This window comes from Schistocerca cancellata, chromosome 1 (genome assembly GCF_023864275.1).
Source record: "Schistocerca cancellata isolate TAMUIC-IGC-003103 chromosome 1, iqSchCanc2.1, whole genome shotgun sequence".
In the NCBI taxonomy this organism is placed as follows: domain Eukaryota; kingdom Metazoa; phylum Arthropoda; class Insecta; order Orthoptera; family Acrididae; genus Schistocerca; species Schistocerca cancellata.
The window spans coordinates 409974836-409994485 of NC_064626.1; the positions used below are offsets into that span (position 1 = coordinate 409974836).

Genomic DNA, 19650 nt, shown 5'->3' on the forward strand with positions numbered 1-19650 from the left:
AGTCTATCTTTTCCTACATTGTTAAAAAAATCTCTGAATAAGATAAGATTTCTGTCAAAATTAGAACAACAGATTCTTCCACACTGATCTGTATAATAATTTTCTTGGCTTGTACATTGTACATTTGGAGTCTTTGGAACTATGATTGAAGGTTTCAATGTAATTAGTGAATTAAAGGGTTCACAGTTATATTGTACGTAATTTGCATGCTTGAAATTGTTAAGTTTCCTCATAAAAGTGCATATGCTTATTGGTTGCAGTCACCTCAGCTGAGTCCCAGCTATATTTCTGTACGTGGATCAACAGAAGCTACTGACTTGCATGAACGTATTCCAATCCACCATGAAGTAAACTATGGAAATTCTTCAGTCTACCATTCTCGTGTGGAAGAATATAGAGTATCACCATATCAACAGGTATCAGTGACTGTAGACAGAAAGCACTGGTTACATGTATCCGATGTATCCGAAAAATATAGTAGTGATTTATGAACAAAAAAGTACAGAAATGAGAGTACAATTTGTGTGTGTGTGTGTGTGTGTGTGTGTGTGTGTGTGTGTGTGTGGTGGTTGATAGAGGTAAAACGAAATAAAGTAGAGCATGATAAGGAGAATGTTGTCATGCCCTTAAATACCCACTATCCTTCCCAACCCTCCACAGTTGTATTCCACCATCCACCAAACCTACACAATATACTCGTCCATCACTACGCAACTCCTGCTCCCAACCCCTTAACTCATGGTTCATACCCGTGTAATAGACCTAGATGCAAGACCTGTCCCATACATCCTCCCACCACTACCTACTTCAGTCCGGTCATTAACATCACCTATTTCATCAAAGGCAGAGCTACATGTGAACTACAAGCTAAGCTGCAACCATTGTGCTGCATTCTATGTGGGTATGACAACCAACAAGCTAAATTTCCACGAGTGGCCACTGACAAACTGTGGCCAAGAAACAAGTGGACCACCCTGTTGCTGAGCACGCTACCCAACACGACTTCCTCCATTTCAATGACTGCTTCACAGCCTGTGCCATATGGATCCTTGCCACCAACACCAACTTCTCTGAATTGCACAGGTGAGAACTTTCACTGCAATATATTGCACAGGTGGCCTCAACCTTTGTTAGTCATTGCCCTCACCCATGCAGCCCCATCCCTGTTCCCATTCCAGCACTACACAGCCCTCATTCCACCATCACACCCAGTCTTTTTGCTTTTCTCCTTTTCCACTACACCCCCTCCCCCTCCCCACTTCTTGCATACTCTTCATCTAACCTGCAGCACTTCACTGTCTGTCTATTTTTGACAAAGGCCTTACTGGCCAAAAACTTCATTTGCGACAGTCTTTTTGTTGCGCCAATCTGTGACTCAGCATCTCTGCTATATGGTGAGTGGCAACTTTCCTTTTCATGATATTGTGTCATTGAGATGTGAATAGTGAGTGAGAGAATGGAGTTTTTGTTTAAATGGAATCATATTTGTATCAGACTTCACTACAAAATTCTGCAATGTAAATAACAGTATTCTGCATCGGTGAAATGTACCACGGTGCTTTAATGTTTACCGTAAATGTTTTTTTGTTCCAGACACTACATATTAGTGGCTGAATTTGGAAATGCTCTGTATATCCATAACTTTTTGCTATGTAACTGTATATTTCTGTTATCCACAAAGTTTTTGACTTACTTACAATTAATAAAATTCAACATTGTTCTATTGTTTTTGTTTCAGTGAATAGATTCAGCGTCATTAATTTGTTCTCTTTTAAACATTCCTAACTTGGTTGTTATTTTAAAAGTGTTAAAAGATAGTTAAATGGTAGGTTGTTATTTTAAAAGTGTTAAAAGATAGTTAAATGTCATAGGTCCCTGTGCCATATAATCAGCATGTGAGCATCCATCCTCTGCACACACCTAGACATTCACACCAGAGCTTCCACAATGCACCAGCCCATTCATCACCACACCAGCAAGCTCAGGGAGACCAGAATTCCTCACAAGGTACTAATTACATGTAAAGCTTAATTTCAAAATATGGGAAAGCCTGTAGACTTGCAGAGTATATTTCCATTTATTTCACATTCATAATGTAGTTTAAGGTTGCCAGCCAAATGAATCTGTTGAAATATCAAATACTTTATGTTTCTTAATATAAACAAAATTGAGCCGTAATTTAAGATGACACTTCATTGGATAATCAAAATTGGAAAATAAATATACATAATTTTTGTTTTACCAGATGTATATGCCCTGGGACAAACAGGTAAGCTGGGAAAACCCCGAGAATTTTTTCATCTGGAGGAAAAAACTCAGAATTTTTAGAGTTCTGGGAATTTTTCATTGGTTTAATTTTCATTTAAATTTTTGTAATTTTAACTGGTAATAACTGATACTCTAAGAAAGAATTTTACTTTAGCCTGGTACTGCAGAATAATACTGCAGCAATAAAATGTAACTGAGATACAAACACCACACTACAACTTTGGTTGGAAAGAAAATGTGCCATTTACAACAAAATACATTGCACACACAAGCATCTGCTGACAGCAAAATGTGTCAAAGGCTTTATGGTGAAGACTGTGCAATACTTCGTAACAACAGATTGCTTTCGATTAGCGTGACAGCACAACGGTTTATATTTCTAATAACCCGCAGGTAAATATTGTGAATGGTGGTTTGAGAAGTGTTACTTTCAAAGTAAGTTTCATTTAATGCTAGATGAATTGGGTTACATGTCAGAATGTGCAATGAATTTCTTAAATTACAGAGCGTTTGAATTTGATTCAAAACTTAAAACTTTGAGGAACAGCCACTTAGAAAAATTTTGGGCCCAGAAGACCAGCCATTTACGTCATTATTTAAAATTTTACTGGCACAATTGTGTTTGATATATTTTAAAGGGTGAAGGTTAGTTCTTGTTAGTTGCAAATTCTGTAGGAACAATGGCAAAAAGTATAATTATCATTTTAAAAAGTGCAAGGTGAGCTCAAGAGCAATTTTACATGTTATCAGCTGTTCTTTGGAAAGGCTGAAGTGCTCGACTGAACATTTATTTAACCAGATGACCCAGAAATGTTCAGTGCACAGCAGTGAAGTTTATAATCACGTTTGTCAGAAATATTCAGCTGCTGGAATTTAAGCTGTGCTGCTAGGATCCTGTCTAACCGTGCCCTTGGAAAAAACAGCAAATATTTTTCACAACCAATTTTATATGTGAATGCTTAGCTTTTCGTGTAGCTACACTGCATATATATTAATTTAAACCATTAACTTCTCCTTTGTGTGTTTGTGCTGTTTAATGGTGATGTTGCTATGGGCTGATTACATTACATGCCCTGTGCTATGAATATCTGCTGTCACTGGTTCCTGAAGAGGGGCAGCAGCCTTTTCAGTAGTTGCAGGGGCAAGAGTCTGGATGACTGACTGATCTGGCCTTGTAACATTAACCAAAACGGCCTTGCTGTTGTGGTACTGCGAACGGCTGAAAGCAAGGGGAAACTACAGCCGTAATTTTTCCCGAGGGCATGCAGCTTTACTGTATGGTTAAATGATGATGGCATCCTCTTGGGTAAAATATTCCGGAGGTAAAATAGTCCCCCATTCGGATCTCCGGGCGGGGACTACTCAAGAGGACGTCGTTATCAGGAGAAAGAAAACTGGCATTCTACGAATCAGAGTGTGGAATGTCAGATCGCTTAATCAGGCAGGTAGGTTAGAAAATTTAAAAAGGGAAATGGATAGGTTAAAGTTAGATATAGAGGGAATTAGTGACGTTCGGTGGCAGGAGGAACAAGACTTCTGGTCAGGTGAATACAGGGTTATAAATACAAAATCAAATAGGGGTAATGCGGGAGTAGGTTTAATAATGAATAGGAAAGTAGGAGTGCGGGTAAGCTACTACAAACAGCATAACGAACATATTATAGTGGCCAAGATAGACACGAAGCCCATGCCTACTACAGTAGTACAAGTTTATATGGCAACTAGCTCTGCAGATGACGAAGAAATTGAAGAAATGTATGATGAAATAAAAGAAATTATTCAGGTAGTGAAGGGAGACGAAAATTTAATAGTCATGGGTGACTGGAATTCGACAGTAGGAAAAAGGGAGAGATTAGGAAATGAGACACTTAAAGTAGTAAAGGAGTTTTGCTATTTGGGGAGCAAAATAACTGATGGTCGAAGTAGAGAGGATATAAAATGTACACTGGCAATGGCAAGGAAAAGCGTTTCTGAAGAAGAGAAATTTGTTAACATTGAGTATAGATTTAAGTGTCAGGAAGTCGTTTCTGAAAGTATTTGTATGGAGTGTAGCCATGTATGGAAGTGAAACATGGACGATAAATAGTTTAGAAAAGAAGAGAATAGAAGCTTTCGAAATGTGGTGCTACAGAAGAATGCTGAAGATTAGATGGGTAGATCACGTAACTAATGAGGAAGTATTGAATAGGATTGGGGAGAAGTGAAGTTTGTGGCACAACTTGACTAGAAGAAGGGATTGGCTGGTAGGACATGTCCTGAGGCATCAAGGGATCACAAATTTAGCATTGGAGGGCAGTGTGGAGGGTAAAAATCGTAGAGTGAGACAGAGATGGAATACACTAAGCAGATTCAGAAGGATGTAGGTTGCAGTAGGTACTGGGAGATGAAGGAGCTTGCACAGGATAGATAAGCATGGAGAGCTGCATCAAACCAGTCTCAGGACTGAAGACCACAACAACAACAACAACAACTGAAATATCAAATACTTCATGTTTCTTAACATAAACAAAATTGAGCTATAATTTAAGATGACATTTCATTGGATAATCAAAAATGAATGGTGACAGGAGCTATGATTGGCTGACAAAAGTGCATCGCAATGTCGATTTCAAGGTGTCGGAAGCTAGTGTGCTGTATTTAGTGGAATTCATATTTGTACTTTTGTAGTATGAAAATACACAATGTACTGTACATGTTTCTGCACATCAAAGATCAGTCCGAAACACAATGTTTTTTGCTAGATTTCATTTCCTAGAGTTCCGGGAATTTCTATGCCAGTATATAAAATCTGTACCATTCAAAAAAAGGATTGATAAGTTTTAAAGCTCCGAGGGAAAGTATGTTGTCACTCAAAACAAAACAAAACTGCTCTACCACCTGGGATATAGTTCATTTTCACCCGGGGGAGAAGTGTATTTTCACCCAGGAAAAAGTGTTTTTCCACTGTATTTTTAATCGGGAAATCTGGGAAAATGCAGAAATTTTTTTCCGAGTCCACATATATAGGTTGGTTGGTTGGTTTGTGGGATTAAAGGGACCAGACTGTGACAGTCATCAGTCCCTCCACATATATACCCTGTATATAAGAAGCTAGATGTGTGATGTGCTATCACCATGGTTCCAGATATGATACCTGTAAGAGGAATTATTGAGCGACTTGTTAAAGGACGTGGTAAAAGGATCTTGGCCCAAAGTTTTTGCTGTGTTACTTCCCTTTCCATACTGCAAATATAACCTTTTGCTATAGCACACTCTGCCATCACTGGCTGAGACCCCCAGGGGACTGTACAGCTCTGTAACTGTTTGTGGTGACATACGTGGATCCTCATAAATGCAGAAACAAATCTTTCAGTGATAGGTCAGTGAGAGGTCTGAGCTCCTGCCCCGCCCTGTGGGCCGTATAGGTTCCTAAGTATTCGTGGCAACATACGTGGGTCCTCATAACATAGAAACAAATCTTTCAGTGGTAGTTTGGCTGTTAGAGATCTTCAGTACCCAACTAAAATGGGTTGACAGAATAGTCCCCCTGAAAATGAATTGGAAAAAATCAAATGTAGATTGTTATAATAGGCCACAACAGTGTCAAGATATTTTTGTGATGGAAAAGAAGTATACTTCGAGAAAATGTCCCTCTTACTTGTGAATAAAACTTTGTAAAATATTGCTGCTTCACATGGGGAACACTTGTGATTCAGATTGCTATGTTTTGGAAAGCTACCTCACTTCTGAACACTAAGGATTTGGATCAGTATTCAGTAAGCATAAAAAAAGCTTTGAACTTCAATAAGGATATCATAAGTTATAGAGAAGTTATGGATATGGATTATGTTGAACTTCACATGGCATGGGAAGTGGAAAGTATAACAGAAGCACATTAAGCTCAGATTTATGTGACAGAAGGTAAGACCTTAAGAATCAATCTATAGCAGTACTGCAAATACCAAATATATAGTCACCCAACAGTAGGTTTTAATGGTAAGGCAACTTGGTTAAAATGTGGGAGAGATGATTAATTAGCCGGCCGGAGTGGCCGTGCGGTTCTAGGCACTACAGTCTGGAGCCGAGCGACTGCTACGGTCGCAGGTTCGAATCCTGCCTTGGGCATGGATGTGTATGATGTCCTTAGGTTAGTTAGGTTTCATTAGTTCTAAGTTCTAGACGACTGATGACCTCAGAAGTTAAGTCGCATAGTGCTCAGAACCATTTTTAGATGATCACTTAGTAGAATAATCAGGGTCAGTGCCAGACTTCAGTGTAGACTGCTTAAGTGAACACTCTGGCATAGGAATTTCCAGGTATATTTAGAAGAAGAAGAAGATTGGTGACCAATAGAATTTTGTGGACTGAGACACAAAAAAATGAATAACAGACTTTGTAGCTCACTGTGTACTGTATTCCTGTGACTACCACTCTGAGAAAATCTGTAATGAGTCAGTACTGCCGGCAAATACCGGCAGCAAATACACACACACACACACACACACACACACACACACACACACAGCCGACTCAGGAACGATCGGCGAGCCAAAACGCGTCGTCTGGTAGGACACACACACACACACACACACACACAAAAAAAAAAAAACAATGCCCATGTTAATAAGACTGTAGCTACATCTATTTTTGTTCCAGCAGAGGTCACTAAAATTAATGGCACAAGCCTGGGTCACTAAACTTGGGGCATGGATGAGTTCAACAGTTCTGGAATAGCCAATGTAACAACAAAAATAGTAGTTATTCACAATGAGGGACAAAATCATCAGTTAGAAAATCAGCAGTAACTGATGTGGATTACTCTGAAATTAAATTGGAAATACATGTCATTTTCCAACACGCCTAACCAAAAAAATAATCAGGGTAAAAGAAAATTTCTTCCAATTAATGGCTCCACTTTTAAAACAGGAAAGGTGCATGTCAGACCTTCAGAAAAACCTGTTTCTAATATTTCAACATCCACAGGAAGGAGGACTATGTGTGGACTGGCAGTATTCACCCATGATACATGCCATTCTGTAGCCATTATCCTCACCACTCAACTTCAGGCAGTAGCTATTGAGGTAGGCACATCATTAAGAATAGTCCTATGTTTCCTTTACCTCACTGGTTATGAATCTATGAATAACACAACAAACTAAGTTGTCCCTTTCTCCTCCCCAGAGACTTCAGTGCACAGTGCATTATGTGGGCAAACTGTCTATATTCAGACACGAAGCCAACATCGACAACACGGTAGAACATATCATTACTGTCATCCACAATGCTGCTAATATCCTTGGAGCTCTCTTAAACCTGGAAGATGAGCAACGAATGTCATTTGTCCATCAGAAAAAGTGGGCGGCATTGTGCAAGTTCCTTCGCAGTCCACCTGCTTAAAACTCTGAAGCATTTTACATTGCTCAGGCAAAAATGCACATTGCCAGAGAGAACAAATAGCATTCATGACAGAAATTAGTACAATGATTCACACTTTCATACTTAGAGGGAAGCAATTACATCTCCTTCCTGAATCTGGGGAAGGAGCTCTATCTGATTCTCTTTGTGGACATCTTTTTTGTTGTTGTCTAATCTGGAGGCTATAGCTTAGTAACAGTAATTAAAAAAGCAGGAATTAAGGGCTGAGCCTGGGAATCACCATTAACCAACAGGCGGAAGTTCCTCATGGTGTGACATGCACATAAGGTCTGCTCAGTTCCATTATCCAGCCTTTAATTTTCATTTGGTGCCAGTAGAACATATGCATAAATTCCAAAGGAGCAACAAGACAATGTGGCACTAGAGCAAAGGAATAATTTAACAGGCTTGGTTCGGTGGAGCTGAATGTTTGGACCAAGTATCCTCCCTGGTTAGTAGTGAAGCATAGGCCAGTTTTAAAGTTGACAAAGGACAATAAATCCTGTACACTAGATTTTATTTCTAAAAGCAAACCTTTACTCCTTTTGGATTAGCTGCAACATTTTACAATTATTTACAATATCACTTTTAATAAGAGCCCTACTGTTGACTGCTCGATAATCTCCACTGACCGTGTCATTAAGATTAGATTTTCAGACAGGTTTATAGTTCTTGATGTGGAACTGTATACAATCCAAATGTACTGGAGCATATGGGATAAAATGATCTAATAATTATCTACTGTGACTCCAGAAGTGCCCTACTGAAGTAAATATACCCAGCAGACACAATGGTGGGACAGCTTGAAGGTATTCCTTACTTACTGTAGTGAGAGGGAAGGAAATATCGTTCTATTGGATACCAAGCCATGTTGGAATACTGGGAAATACCAGTCTGAGAAGGCAGCAGTGGACACTTAAAACGAAAATAGTGATACTACAAAAACTTTTAAAATACAGAAAAAGATTATCAGGGTGATAAAAAAAAAGCTAAATGTAATGATTCCTGTAGACCCCTTTTTAAAACTCTGAAAATATTGCCACTGCCTTGCTTGTATATATACGAAATACCAATTTTCACAAAAGGGAGCATCTTAAAAAAGGAAAATCTCTTCAAATACAACTATGATATACTCACATATGAAACTAGACAGAAGATGAACCTACAAAGGAACACAGTAAATACAAACTTATGCAAAAGAGGAGTGTATCATTCTAGAGCTATGTTATATAACCATATGCCTTCTTACCTAAAATGCATACCAACATTAAATGCATTTAAAATAAAGTTAAAACAGTTTTTGCTTGACCACTGCTTCTATTCTGTGTCTTGAGTTTATGGAACATCATAATAAGTAAACCTCATTTACCAAATTTCACTAATTGCCAATTCATAATATAGTTTACATTGTGCTTATCATGTCATCTCACTTAATAACTGCTATTATCACATGTAGAAGCAATGTAGTACACCAACCTACATTATTATGCACTTTTATTATGTCAACAATGTAGTGAAAATGACTATTGTATTGCAAACTAACTAGGTTTACCACTATCCTATATCACATGTGCAAACAATGTACGCAACTGATTATTGGACCAATAAATAAATAATACCATGTGCTATCCCAGGTGCTATTACCTTTTTTTTGTAGGAGAATCTTGTGACCCACAGACACCTCCCCTGCTGCGGAACCCAGCAGTATCATCACATTTTATATTCTGACAAGAGAGCAGCGTTTTTGTTGGTACTGATTATTTCTTTGTTTTAAATAACTGTGAGATGAGTGTGGGATAGGTTTCAAGTTCTTGTGTGTTATCTGGACTTCTGCCCAAATTTTAATGCCTGTTACTGGCTGTTTCTTACTGTTCTTAGCCTATGATAAAGACAGTCATGTTTAACTGCAAAAGTTCATATGTTAACTACTTTTTCCTTGTTCTCAGGGTGGCTTGCTCCTTCCATGTTTTTTTGTTAGTGGTCAGCAGCCAAATGTGTCAAGAGAAGCATTTTTTGCACACTCAGTCAGCTACTACTTCTTTTATTTAGCTTTTACTTTCATAATAGGAAGAGTTTATGAGTGTAGACACACACACACACACACACACACACACACTTACTTTCGTTATTCTTAACTATTTTAATATACTGATAAACAACTGCTCATTTTAGATACACCAGTCCGATAATTTTTCAGGTCACCAGTAACTTATGAAATGCATTCTGTGACTGTGCATTGATGTCAGCTGTTTGTAACATGTCAAAATTTGTGCCAGACTCAAACTTAAACCTGGGTTTCCTGTATACTGAGAGTTACGACCATTTTGGCTGTCCAAGCATGCCAGCTGGGCTGGTCAATCTTCCATTTGCCATGTAGTCACAGTTCTTATGCTCACACAGTTTGTGATTCCCACACAAGGAGGCAAATATCATATTGCCATTTTAATCTGTTGGGGAATCGCAAAGACTGAAAGTGTAAGGGTTGTGGCTCAGTGACATATGGAAGTTTGGATCAGTCCAGGAGGCTTGCTTCTATAGCCAAAGTTGTTAGGTGACCACTCATGATACGTGACCACTCATTGGTTTGAGTTCCGGTCCAACAGAAATTTTAATGTGTCACAAGCAGCTGATGGCAGTGCATAGTTGCAGAACGCAAAACTATTTCCTGATGTTTACCGCGTGTGTAATCGGCAGTAACCACAGAGGGACAGTATTTTGGCCCTCAGGTATGACACTACTGTCAGGTATGCATATGAACTGACCAGGGTGCAAAGGCTGACTTATATCCCCTTACCCCAAATCTCGTGTGGGTCACTGTACACTGTCTACACTGAAGGTGGCTACATTGGTGAAGAGAATGCCATGGGTTTGTAATATGGATGTTGGCACTCTGTCCATCCTGGCTGCCAGTTCATTTTCTTTAACAAGTGTCTTCTTGTCTATTACCTCAGCAGTGCTTGGAAATCAGTAGTGAGATGCTGATCACACTTGCCAATACAACCACCTCTCTGGCCGCCTGATGTGCACCCTCTGACGCAGACTGTGTACAGAGCACATCCTGCAGGAGATGGTGGGGCAGGGGGTGGGGCTTTCAGTTGCTTATACACTCATCAAAGAGGTAATTTTGTCAGCACACTTGATGATGGGGATGTGTGGTATCACTGAAATAGTGTGCTCGCTTGAGACCGTGAACTGTTAGCACATCAGTGGACAGTTTGATCAATTAATACACTGGGAGAAATTAGAGAATAACTGTCAATAGTAATCAGTGTCAACAAGAAGATTACCTATTTTTGCAAGAGCAGTCACATAAGGTTATAGATCCATAAACAGTGTGGAGTGGAAAACAGCTCTGAAATATTCTGCCAAGTTTTCATTGTAATTGAAACATAGTATGATCCCTGATTTTTGTTGAAGTATGCCACTTCTGCTAAATGTCTCTAGATGCATCTTCGCCGTGCTTATTAACTAATGTGGGAGTTTCACATTTGGGAATAAAACTTCAGGTACAGTCTGATCACAAGAGTAATTCATGGATTTCCGTGGTAATTGATTTGTTTCTGTCACCTCTTTCGATGGATATGAGAGAATTTAAAACTTCCTAGTGGGTTATACCTGCTGCATAAGGATTTGAACCTGGAAAGTTGCATATCAGTGTTTTCAGTAATTGAGCTATCCAGGCATGTCTCGTGAACAGCCCTTGCAGCGTTACTTTCTTCACTACTTATCTCATACTTCCCAAACTTCACAGATGCTCTCCTGCATACCTTGATGGATTAGCACTTCTGGAAGGAAGGATGCTGCAAAGAACTGACTTAGTTACACAATATAAGATTGTTTCCAGAATGAATCTTTCACACTACAGCGGCGAGTGCACCTTATTGAAACTTCTTGACATTAAAACTATGTGCCAGGTTGGGACTGTAACATGTATCCTTCTGGTCTAGGACACTGTTTTAATCTGCCAGGAAGTTTAAAACAATAAGCAATAAGCAATAAAATCCAGTGTACCTGCCACTCATCCCATGCTGTGAAGATATGGTGAAGCATTTAAGTTTTATTGTTTCACCTTCAATAGTTGTACACAAAGCTGTAAAACAGTAAAAATCATTTCAAGTATGGCAGACACATTAAAAAATATTTTTTGCAAATATTTATTAGCACCCAGAAATGGCAGCGACTCTGTGTGTGTTTTTTACATGTGATGAAAACCTTGGTCCTGTTGGTGATAATCTCTCTCTCTCTCTCTCTCTCTCTCTCTCTCCCCCCCCCCCCCCCTCCCTCCCTCCCCCCCACTCCCTCCCTCCCTCCCTCCCCAGAAATCCTCAACTCCACATATAAATATAACATCAAGCAGTACCCTTTAGAACCATAACTAAGATACTGGAGCCACTACATTGTTTTTTTGTTGGTAAAATATCAAGAAATACATCCTAACGAATTCTAAATGTGGTTTTTTGCTTCCACAGGTTCATGTATTTTATGTCAGATAATAAATGTTTTCCTTTAAGCTTAATTCATTTAGCTATAAAGTTTATATACAGGGCTATTACAAATGATTGAAGCGATTTCATAAATTCACTGTAGCTCCATTCATTGACATATGGTCACGACACACTACAGATACATAGAAAAACTCATAAAGTTTTGTTCGGCTGAAGCCGCACTTCAGGTTTCTGCCGCCAGAGCGCTCAAGAGCGCAGTGAGACAAAATGGCGACAGGAGCCGAGAAAGCGTATGTCGTGCTTGAAATGCACTCACATCAGTCAGTCATAACAGTGCAACAACACTTCAGGACGAAGTTCAACAAATATCCACCAACTGCTAACTCCATTCGGCAATGGTATGCGCAGTTTAAAGCTTCTGGATGCCTCTGTAAGGGGAAATCAACGGGTCAGCCTGCAGTGAGCGAAGAAACAGTTGACCCCCTTTTTTTTTATGCGAAAAAAACGTTACAGGACATGTGTATCTGGACATGCTGGAAAATTGGCTCATGCCACAACTGGAGACCGACAGTGCCGACTTCATTTTTCAACAGGATGGTGCCCCACCACACTTCCATCATGATGTTCCGCATTTCTTAAACAGGAGATTGGAAAACCGATGGATCGGTCGTGGTGGAGATCATGATCAGCAATTCATGTCATGGCCTCCACGCTCTCCCGACTTCACCCCATGCGATTTCTTTCTGTGGGGTTATGTGAAAGATTTAGTGTTTATACCTCCTCTACCAAGAAACGTGCCAGAACTGCGAGCTCGCATCAACGATGCTTTCGAACTCATTGTTGGGGACATGCTGCGCCGAGTGTGGGAGGAACTTGATTATCGGCTTGATGGCTGCCGAATCACTAAAGGGGCACATATCGAACATTTGTGAATGGCTAAAAAAACTTTTTGAGTTTTTGTATGTGTGTGTGCAAAGCATTGTGAAAATATCTCAAATAATAAAGTTATTGTAGAGCTGTGAAATCGCTTCAGTCATTTTTAATAACCCTGTACTATTGAGTATCAGACAACAGATAGTTATATTGTTGTGATACTCCGAGTCTCATTAGTTTAAATTGATGATTTTATTTTATCATTATCAGTTTGAATTTTCAGTTTAACAAAACACAGGGTACAAGATTTTAAAATCAGTGTAGCTTTTAAGTATCATATTGAATAATTCATATAACTTTCATTATTTATAATGAGTTAATTTGTTGCTTTGTTACAGCAATTGATCAGACAGAAGAGTTGCCACTGCCACCTGGATGGTCTGTTGATTATACAATGAGAGGTCGAAAGTATTACATAGACCACAATACAAAAACAACTCATTGGAGTCATCCTTTGGAGAAGGAAGGGCTCCCAACAGGTTGGGAGAGGATAGAATCCCCTGAATATGGTGTTTACTATGTAAAGTAAGTTTATTTTACATGCACTGACTGCTAATTTCAATTTTTAATACTTAAATTTCTTAGCCTTCCTGCTAATATAATCAGCACATATCAAATTGATATTTGAAACATTTGTGCAGAATTTTGTGTTTTTGTTTGCTAATATGTGCTGTATAGCTGTATGAAAAAGTTTAATTTTTAATCTTGATAGTTGGTTCTGGAGATAGGTTAAGACTTCTGCTTAATCCTGTGGTGTAGTGAAAATGGTGAAAATTTACAAATGGTTCTCTATGCCCCAACCTCAAATTGTATGTTGGCAATATCTTTTGTGAGCGGTGATGGGAATGAAGTATAACTGAATAGCCAGTGACATTACCATATTTGGTCCGCCTAAAACAAACAGATGTGTATTAGTATATTAAAATAGGTAACACTAACAAGTGTGTAGTGTCTAGACTCAAGTTTATATATATTTCCCATTACAAAAGTAAAGGCTAAAAATAGTAGTAGTAGCTGACTGATTTAGCAAATAATGTTTCCCTTGGTACATTTGGTTGGTTGGCCACTTATAAAAACATGTGGTTAATATGTGAGCTCTTGCAGCTGTAGATAGTTTCTTCCTTTTACTTTTTCTTTCCTTTCCTCCCTGCCCCCTTTCCATTTACATAATACGTATCATAGCTGTGGATTCTGAGTGACGTCTGTTCTTTTGGACATGTCTGAAAGATCACACACCATGCAGTGATGTAATTAATTCACTTTGCTGGACAATAAATCCACAACCTTCAGTGTAGATGCACATTTACATTCGACCTCCAATGGTAATCTAAAATTAGTGAGCATGGAGGACATGGACATGGATGGGAACTGTTGATAGGCAGTGTTAGGTGGGAATGTGGGTCGGGTGGTGAGCATACCAAGATAGCCTGTGCATTTGCAATAAGCATTGTGTCTGGGTTGTGCAATGTTTAATGCAACTGCTTAGTAAGCAGGAGATCCCGGGTTTGAGTCTCGGTGCAGTGCACATTTTCACTCATCGCTGCTCATTCCACACACAGTTCTAATGCAGCTGATATCATTAGTTCATTACCTTTCTCTCTCCTTTCTTCCCCCTTCCCCTTCAATTTACATAATCAGTTATGTTGATTTATCATTATTGGTATTATAGCCATCATTTAGTTATGGAGTCTCACTTGTATTGCGTTAGAAGGTTTTTATGTATATCACATTGTGACATGCGAAAAGTTACAACGCTGATACAAATTAGTGTTTCAAAAAATCTGTCTGGGAAAGGGATAGAGTAAGAAATGAAACTGGATAAATTTCTGGCCTTCTGTATGCAAGTAGGAGTTGATCAATTATCCTAGTAGTTATCAAAAGACATCAGTTGGTAACTAATTGTGTAGGACAGCAAGAAACAACTGAAAGTAGAAACATACTTCGGAAATACAGGAATAAGTAGGCAACATGTAGTGGCAGAAACAGTTACTAGTTGAGGAAAAGTAGTCATATTAGTGGCCATTTTTCTCACCCAGTAATTACCAGCAGTACTTCTACACATTACACCAAGGGCTTCTTTCCATGCCATGATGTCTTAACATGATTTGTTTACATCATGCAAGTGTGTTTTCCACTTTGGGATGCACTCATTTATATATGTAGAAATGGAAATGCCATGTGGCTAGGGCCTCCTGTCGGGTAGACCGTTCGCCTAGTGCAAGTCTTTCAAGTTGATGCCACTTCGGCAACTTGTGTGTCGATGGGGATGAAATGATGATGATAAGGACAACACAACACCCAGTCCCTGAGTGGAGAAAATATCCGACCCAGCCAGGAATCGAACCCGGGCTGTTAGGTGTGACATTCCATCGTGCTGACCACTCAGCTACCAGGGGTGGGCTATGTAGAAATAAAGAAATGCTGTTAATAGTTTTCACATTTTTTGCAGAACTTTTGAAAAATGGCTGTGAATAAATACTTCGTTGCATTTTAAATGACATGTTAACTGCTGTATATTGAAATTAAGAAATGCTTCCATGTTTTCTCAGAGATTAGCTGGACCTACAATATTATAAAAAATAGTATTGGAGATTATTTGTAGTTTACACCCACTCCTCCCTGGATAAGTAATAGCTTCTGAAATTTAATTGCAGTATAATTTAATTAATCTAATGTTGATAAAGTGAAACTATTGCTGAAATAAATACACTGGTTTTATAATGTTATAAAAAAAGAAAGCTAGTAGTTAAACTTAAGATGGAGGAGAAAATTCTTTAAATGGGATTAAAATGTCACTGAAAAATAGTTTGTGTTGTGAATAATATAGCTCTTTCTCCATGCCAGTGAGATACTACCTAATTGTATCATTTACAAAGTAGTGCCAAGCTCAATATTCAAATGACAGTATCAGGGAATAAATGTGTGTCCACTGATGGTCAGATGAGTTACAACATTTTAAAATGTTAGAATTGCATTCTGTGAATAGAGAGATCCTGTGTAGATATGAAAAATGATACACTATTGAGACAACAGAAAACATTGAGAACATTTGGCATTTGAAATGTAAATATTGTATTAGAATGTGATTTGACTGTATTTGTTTTGCTGAATTTCTTACGTAACTCATTTGTTTCAGTCATATAACCCGACAAGCACAGTATGAACATCCTTGTGCACCACATTACATTTACCAGCCAGAGGCAAGAGTTCAGATGGAAGTACAACCACGAATGCTTGCACCACCACCAAGACATACTCATTTTCATCCTCACAGTGTACTTGTTCCTGCAAATCCTTATCTGAATGAAGGTGAGTCAAATTTGAATATTTTATGTGGGATGAACACACTGTGTAGATTTGTTAATTGTGAGGATACTAGTGAGTAAAAGAAGCAGAGTTACTTTTCATTGTATCAGACATTTAATTTTGCTGTGTCTACTTTTTCTGTTCTCTAGAAATTGCTTAAGGTGGTTTTTTCTAGAATTGTGTTGTCTGATGTTTCAGACCATTTAGAACTTCCAGTGGTTTAGTAACTTCTAAACCTTAAGAAGCATACCACCACCTTAGGTGTATGAAAATGGATAGGCACCTCATTGCATGGGCATCTTTGAAAAATGAAAGTGCAATGTTCCAATAATCTATCAACAATTTTGGTGTCCATTTGCATGCAGCTTTTGATACTTCACTTCACCTGTTACAGTTTGCTCAAATGTCACCAACAGCAACAATAGTGGAGGTTCCATAATCCGAGCTCATTCTTATTTTGCTTGTCACTGAATACTCATAAATGCCAAATACTTCATGGTGAATTTCAGCTGAGTTTCTCCTTTCTCAATGAAGAAACCCTGCTCATGTGGCAGGATCATTTACTTTTCCAGCCACTTCGACTAAATATCGTTAGAGGCAAGATGTCTGAACCAGATGACATATCATTTGAAGTACTGAAGATGCTAGGATGAAGAACAGCTGAAACTTCTACTGTGCTACTCAATAGCATCATTGATGGCAGTTTATCTGAGACTGACAAACTAGTATCACTATTAAAATATATCAGGGTGACTACACCAGTCACTGCGCAGCCCACACACTCTGTTAAATGAAACTTTCTGTGCATTTTATAGCAGTTATCTATGAGATATTATCCAAATTTCAGAAGCCTCAGAAAAACAGATACAATGCATGCAGCCCTTCTGCTAGCAGAAAAAATGCTGATAAACAAAATAACTATTACATCTGAAATTTCTGGACCTCAAGAAAGGTTTTGCAAGGTTTCCCTCCAACCCGTATAAAGCCCTCCAGAAGCCTATGAGCATTGTCCAGTCTCTGTACCACAAGGTTAATAGTATTGTTCACTGCTCAGCTGGAATTTCACCTTATGTACTATTCAGTGTTGGTGTGCACCAAGGGTCTGCATATTCACACCTCCTGTTAATTATGTGTCTGGACACAATGACAGTAGATATTAAGACATACCATTCTTGGATGGTATATACTGATGATGGGATTTTTTGACAGTTGGGGAAAAAAATCAGACCCTGAGCTGAATTGCTTGAGTAAAAAAAACTTGACTGTCTGGGATGGCCGGCCAGAGTGGCTGAGCGGTTCTAGGCACTACAGTCTGGAAATGCGCTACCGCTACGATCGCAGGTTCGAATCCTGCCTCAGGCATGGATGTGTGTGATGTCCTTAGGTTAGTTAGGTTTAAGTAGTTCGAAGTTCTAGGCAACTGATGACCTCAGAAGTTAAGTTCCATAGTGCCCAGAGCCATTTGAACCTTTTTTTTTTTTTTTTTCCCTGGGATGTAGGCATTTAACTACTGGCACCATTGTTGTATAGAACTAACCACTCAGCAAAAGTACACAGTTTCAATACTTCAGCTATCTTACAACTTTGAACAGAGCCTTGAGCACTAGTTACTTGTGGCTAGAATAGTGCCAAGTCACTGGAGTGCTGTGTAAGAGGAAAATGCCAAACCACTTATGGGTGTTCATAGATCAGTCATTTGCCTGGTGGATGTATGCAGCTCATAATACTTAGCAACCAAAACAGGATATGAACAAGCACTGCATGGGGTGGAAATGAAAATGTGGTGCTTTGTGAGTGTGAAAAATGAACATGCAAGGGAATGTATAATCACTAATAAATTAAGAGGAACATACCTTAGGTGGTGATGGTATGTCACCAGAACAACAAACTCCAGGAGAAAAACCATCTTCCATTACGACCAGGAAGGAAGTCAACCCTGTGTGTGGCCATCCCAACAAACAGCACTTTTCCTTCTTTATGACAAGTTCCTATATTTAGAGGACTGGAACTAAAATTTACTCAATTTCAGTAAACATTTGCTTGCTGTTGTATTAATTTTTGGTATGCGAAATTATCCATAGTGTTTTGCATTTGATGTTTGTCATGTAGAAATAACCCTCATAATTAAATGGGTGTGTTTTGTGTTATACATGTTTGCATAAAATTACTTAATAAATTTATTCTAATTCTCATTGGCAGAAATACCGCAGTGGTTAGTTGTGTACTCCAGAGCATCAAAAGAATTGGATCACAAGTTGAGATGGGAAATGTTCAGATTACCTGAATTGGATTGTTTTAGTGCCATGTTAACACGTTTATATAAACAAGAACTGGAGGAAATAGTAATGCGGTATGAAGCATACAGGTTTGTATAGTAAATTTTATTCTTGGTATAACTGTTGTGGGTTAAATTGAGCCATATATTGTAATAGGAAGGATAATGTATATCTGCTTGCAGGGCTTCCTTGGTGCTTGAAATTGAGCGACGTTTGACGGCTGCTGCTGAACAGTCGGGAGCTACCACAGAGCTATTGAAAGAAGCAGCTTTGTCTCAGCATGTAGAGACCAAAGTATAACATTAAAAAGTTATTTTGTGACATTTTTCAGTGAGAGAACTAGTCACCTTTATATTTTGAAGAAAGTATTGAAACATTTTGTATATTTTAAAATGCAGGACCACTTGTTAGGTTTCTATTAGTGATTATTTGTGTATGTGGTATGTATATATGAGTATATTATATTAAGTATGTGGACTTGAAGGGTTGATATAAAGTAGAGAGGAAAAAGCATTACTCTGGTATAAAATGGGAACTCTTTGATGTAACCACTATTTTTATAAATAGCATTGTTTAAAACTTTGATGAAACAGTTGAAATGGTTTAATTGAAGATAAAACTTTTTATGATGGGAAGAAATTATGCAAGTGTGAACGGAGAATTGAAGAGGAGGAGAAGGGGTGAACATATATAAACCTTTGTACATTAAAAAGGTTTGTTACTTAATGCTGTTGGTTCAGGCAGCTGATACATATTTTAGTAAATTTTAAGCAGGGGCTGTCCAATAGCTTATAAATAAATGAAATTTGTCATACTCACCAAGATAAGCTGCTGGATAATGAAAATTTTATTTGCTACAAACTCAATTGCAGAGATCAGATATCCTGTACAATAGTGGAAAAGAATGAAAGTATTTTACCAAATTGATGTGAAAGTAATTCCTTAGATACATATGTTGTTTACTAAGTCATCAGAACACGTCACTTCAATGAGTGTAATGTACTTCCTGTTGTGATAAACAGATTCAC

The 19650-nt window shown here is 38.4% G+C and overlaps 1 protein-coding gene across 1 annotated transcript in view; it reads left to right on the forward strand.

Annotated features, from left to right (window-relative positions):
* LOC126161560 (scaffold protein salvador) overlaps positions 1-19121 on the forward strand; it is a 54933-nt gene extending 35812 nt beyond the window's left edge. The window contains exons 6-11 of the mRNA XM_049917501.1: positions 261-416; positions 1872-2007; positions 13379-13565; positions 16177-16349; positions 18546-18711; positions 18805-19121. Of these exons, the coding sequence (XP_049773458.1) occupies positions 261-416; positions 1872-2007; positions 13379-13565; positions 16177-16349; positions 18546-18711; positions 18805-18922 (936 nt within the window). The 3' untranslated portion in view covers positions 18923-19121. The remainder of the gene's footprint in view (positions 1-260; positions 417-1871; positions 2008-13378; positions 13566-16176; positions 16350-18545; positions 18712-18804) is intronic.
* Positions 19122-19650: the final 529 nt, after the last annotated feature.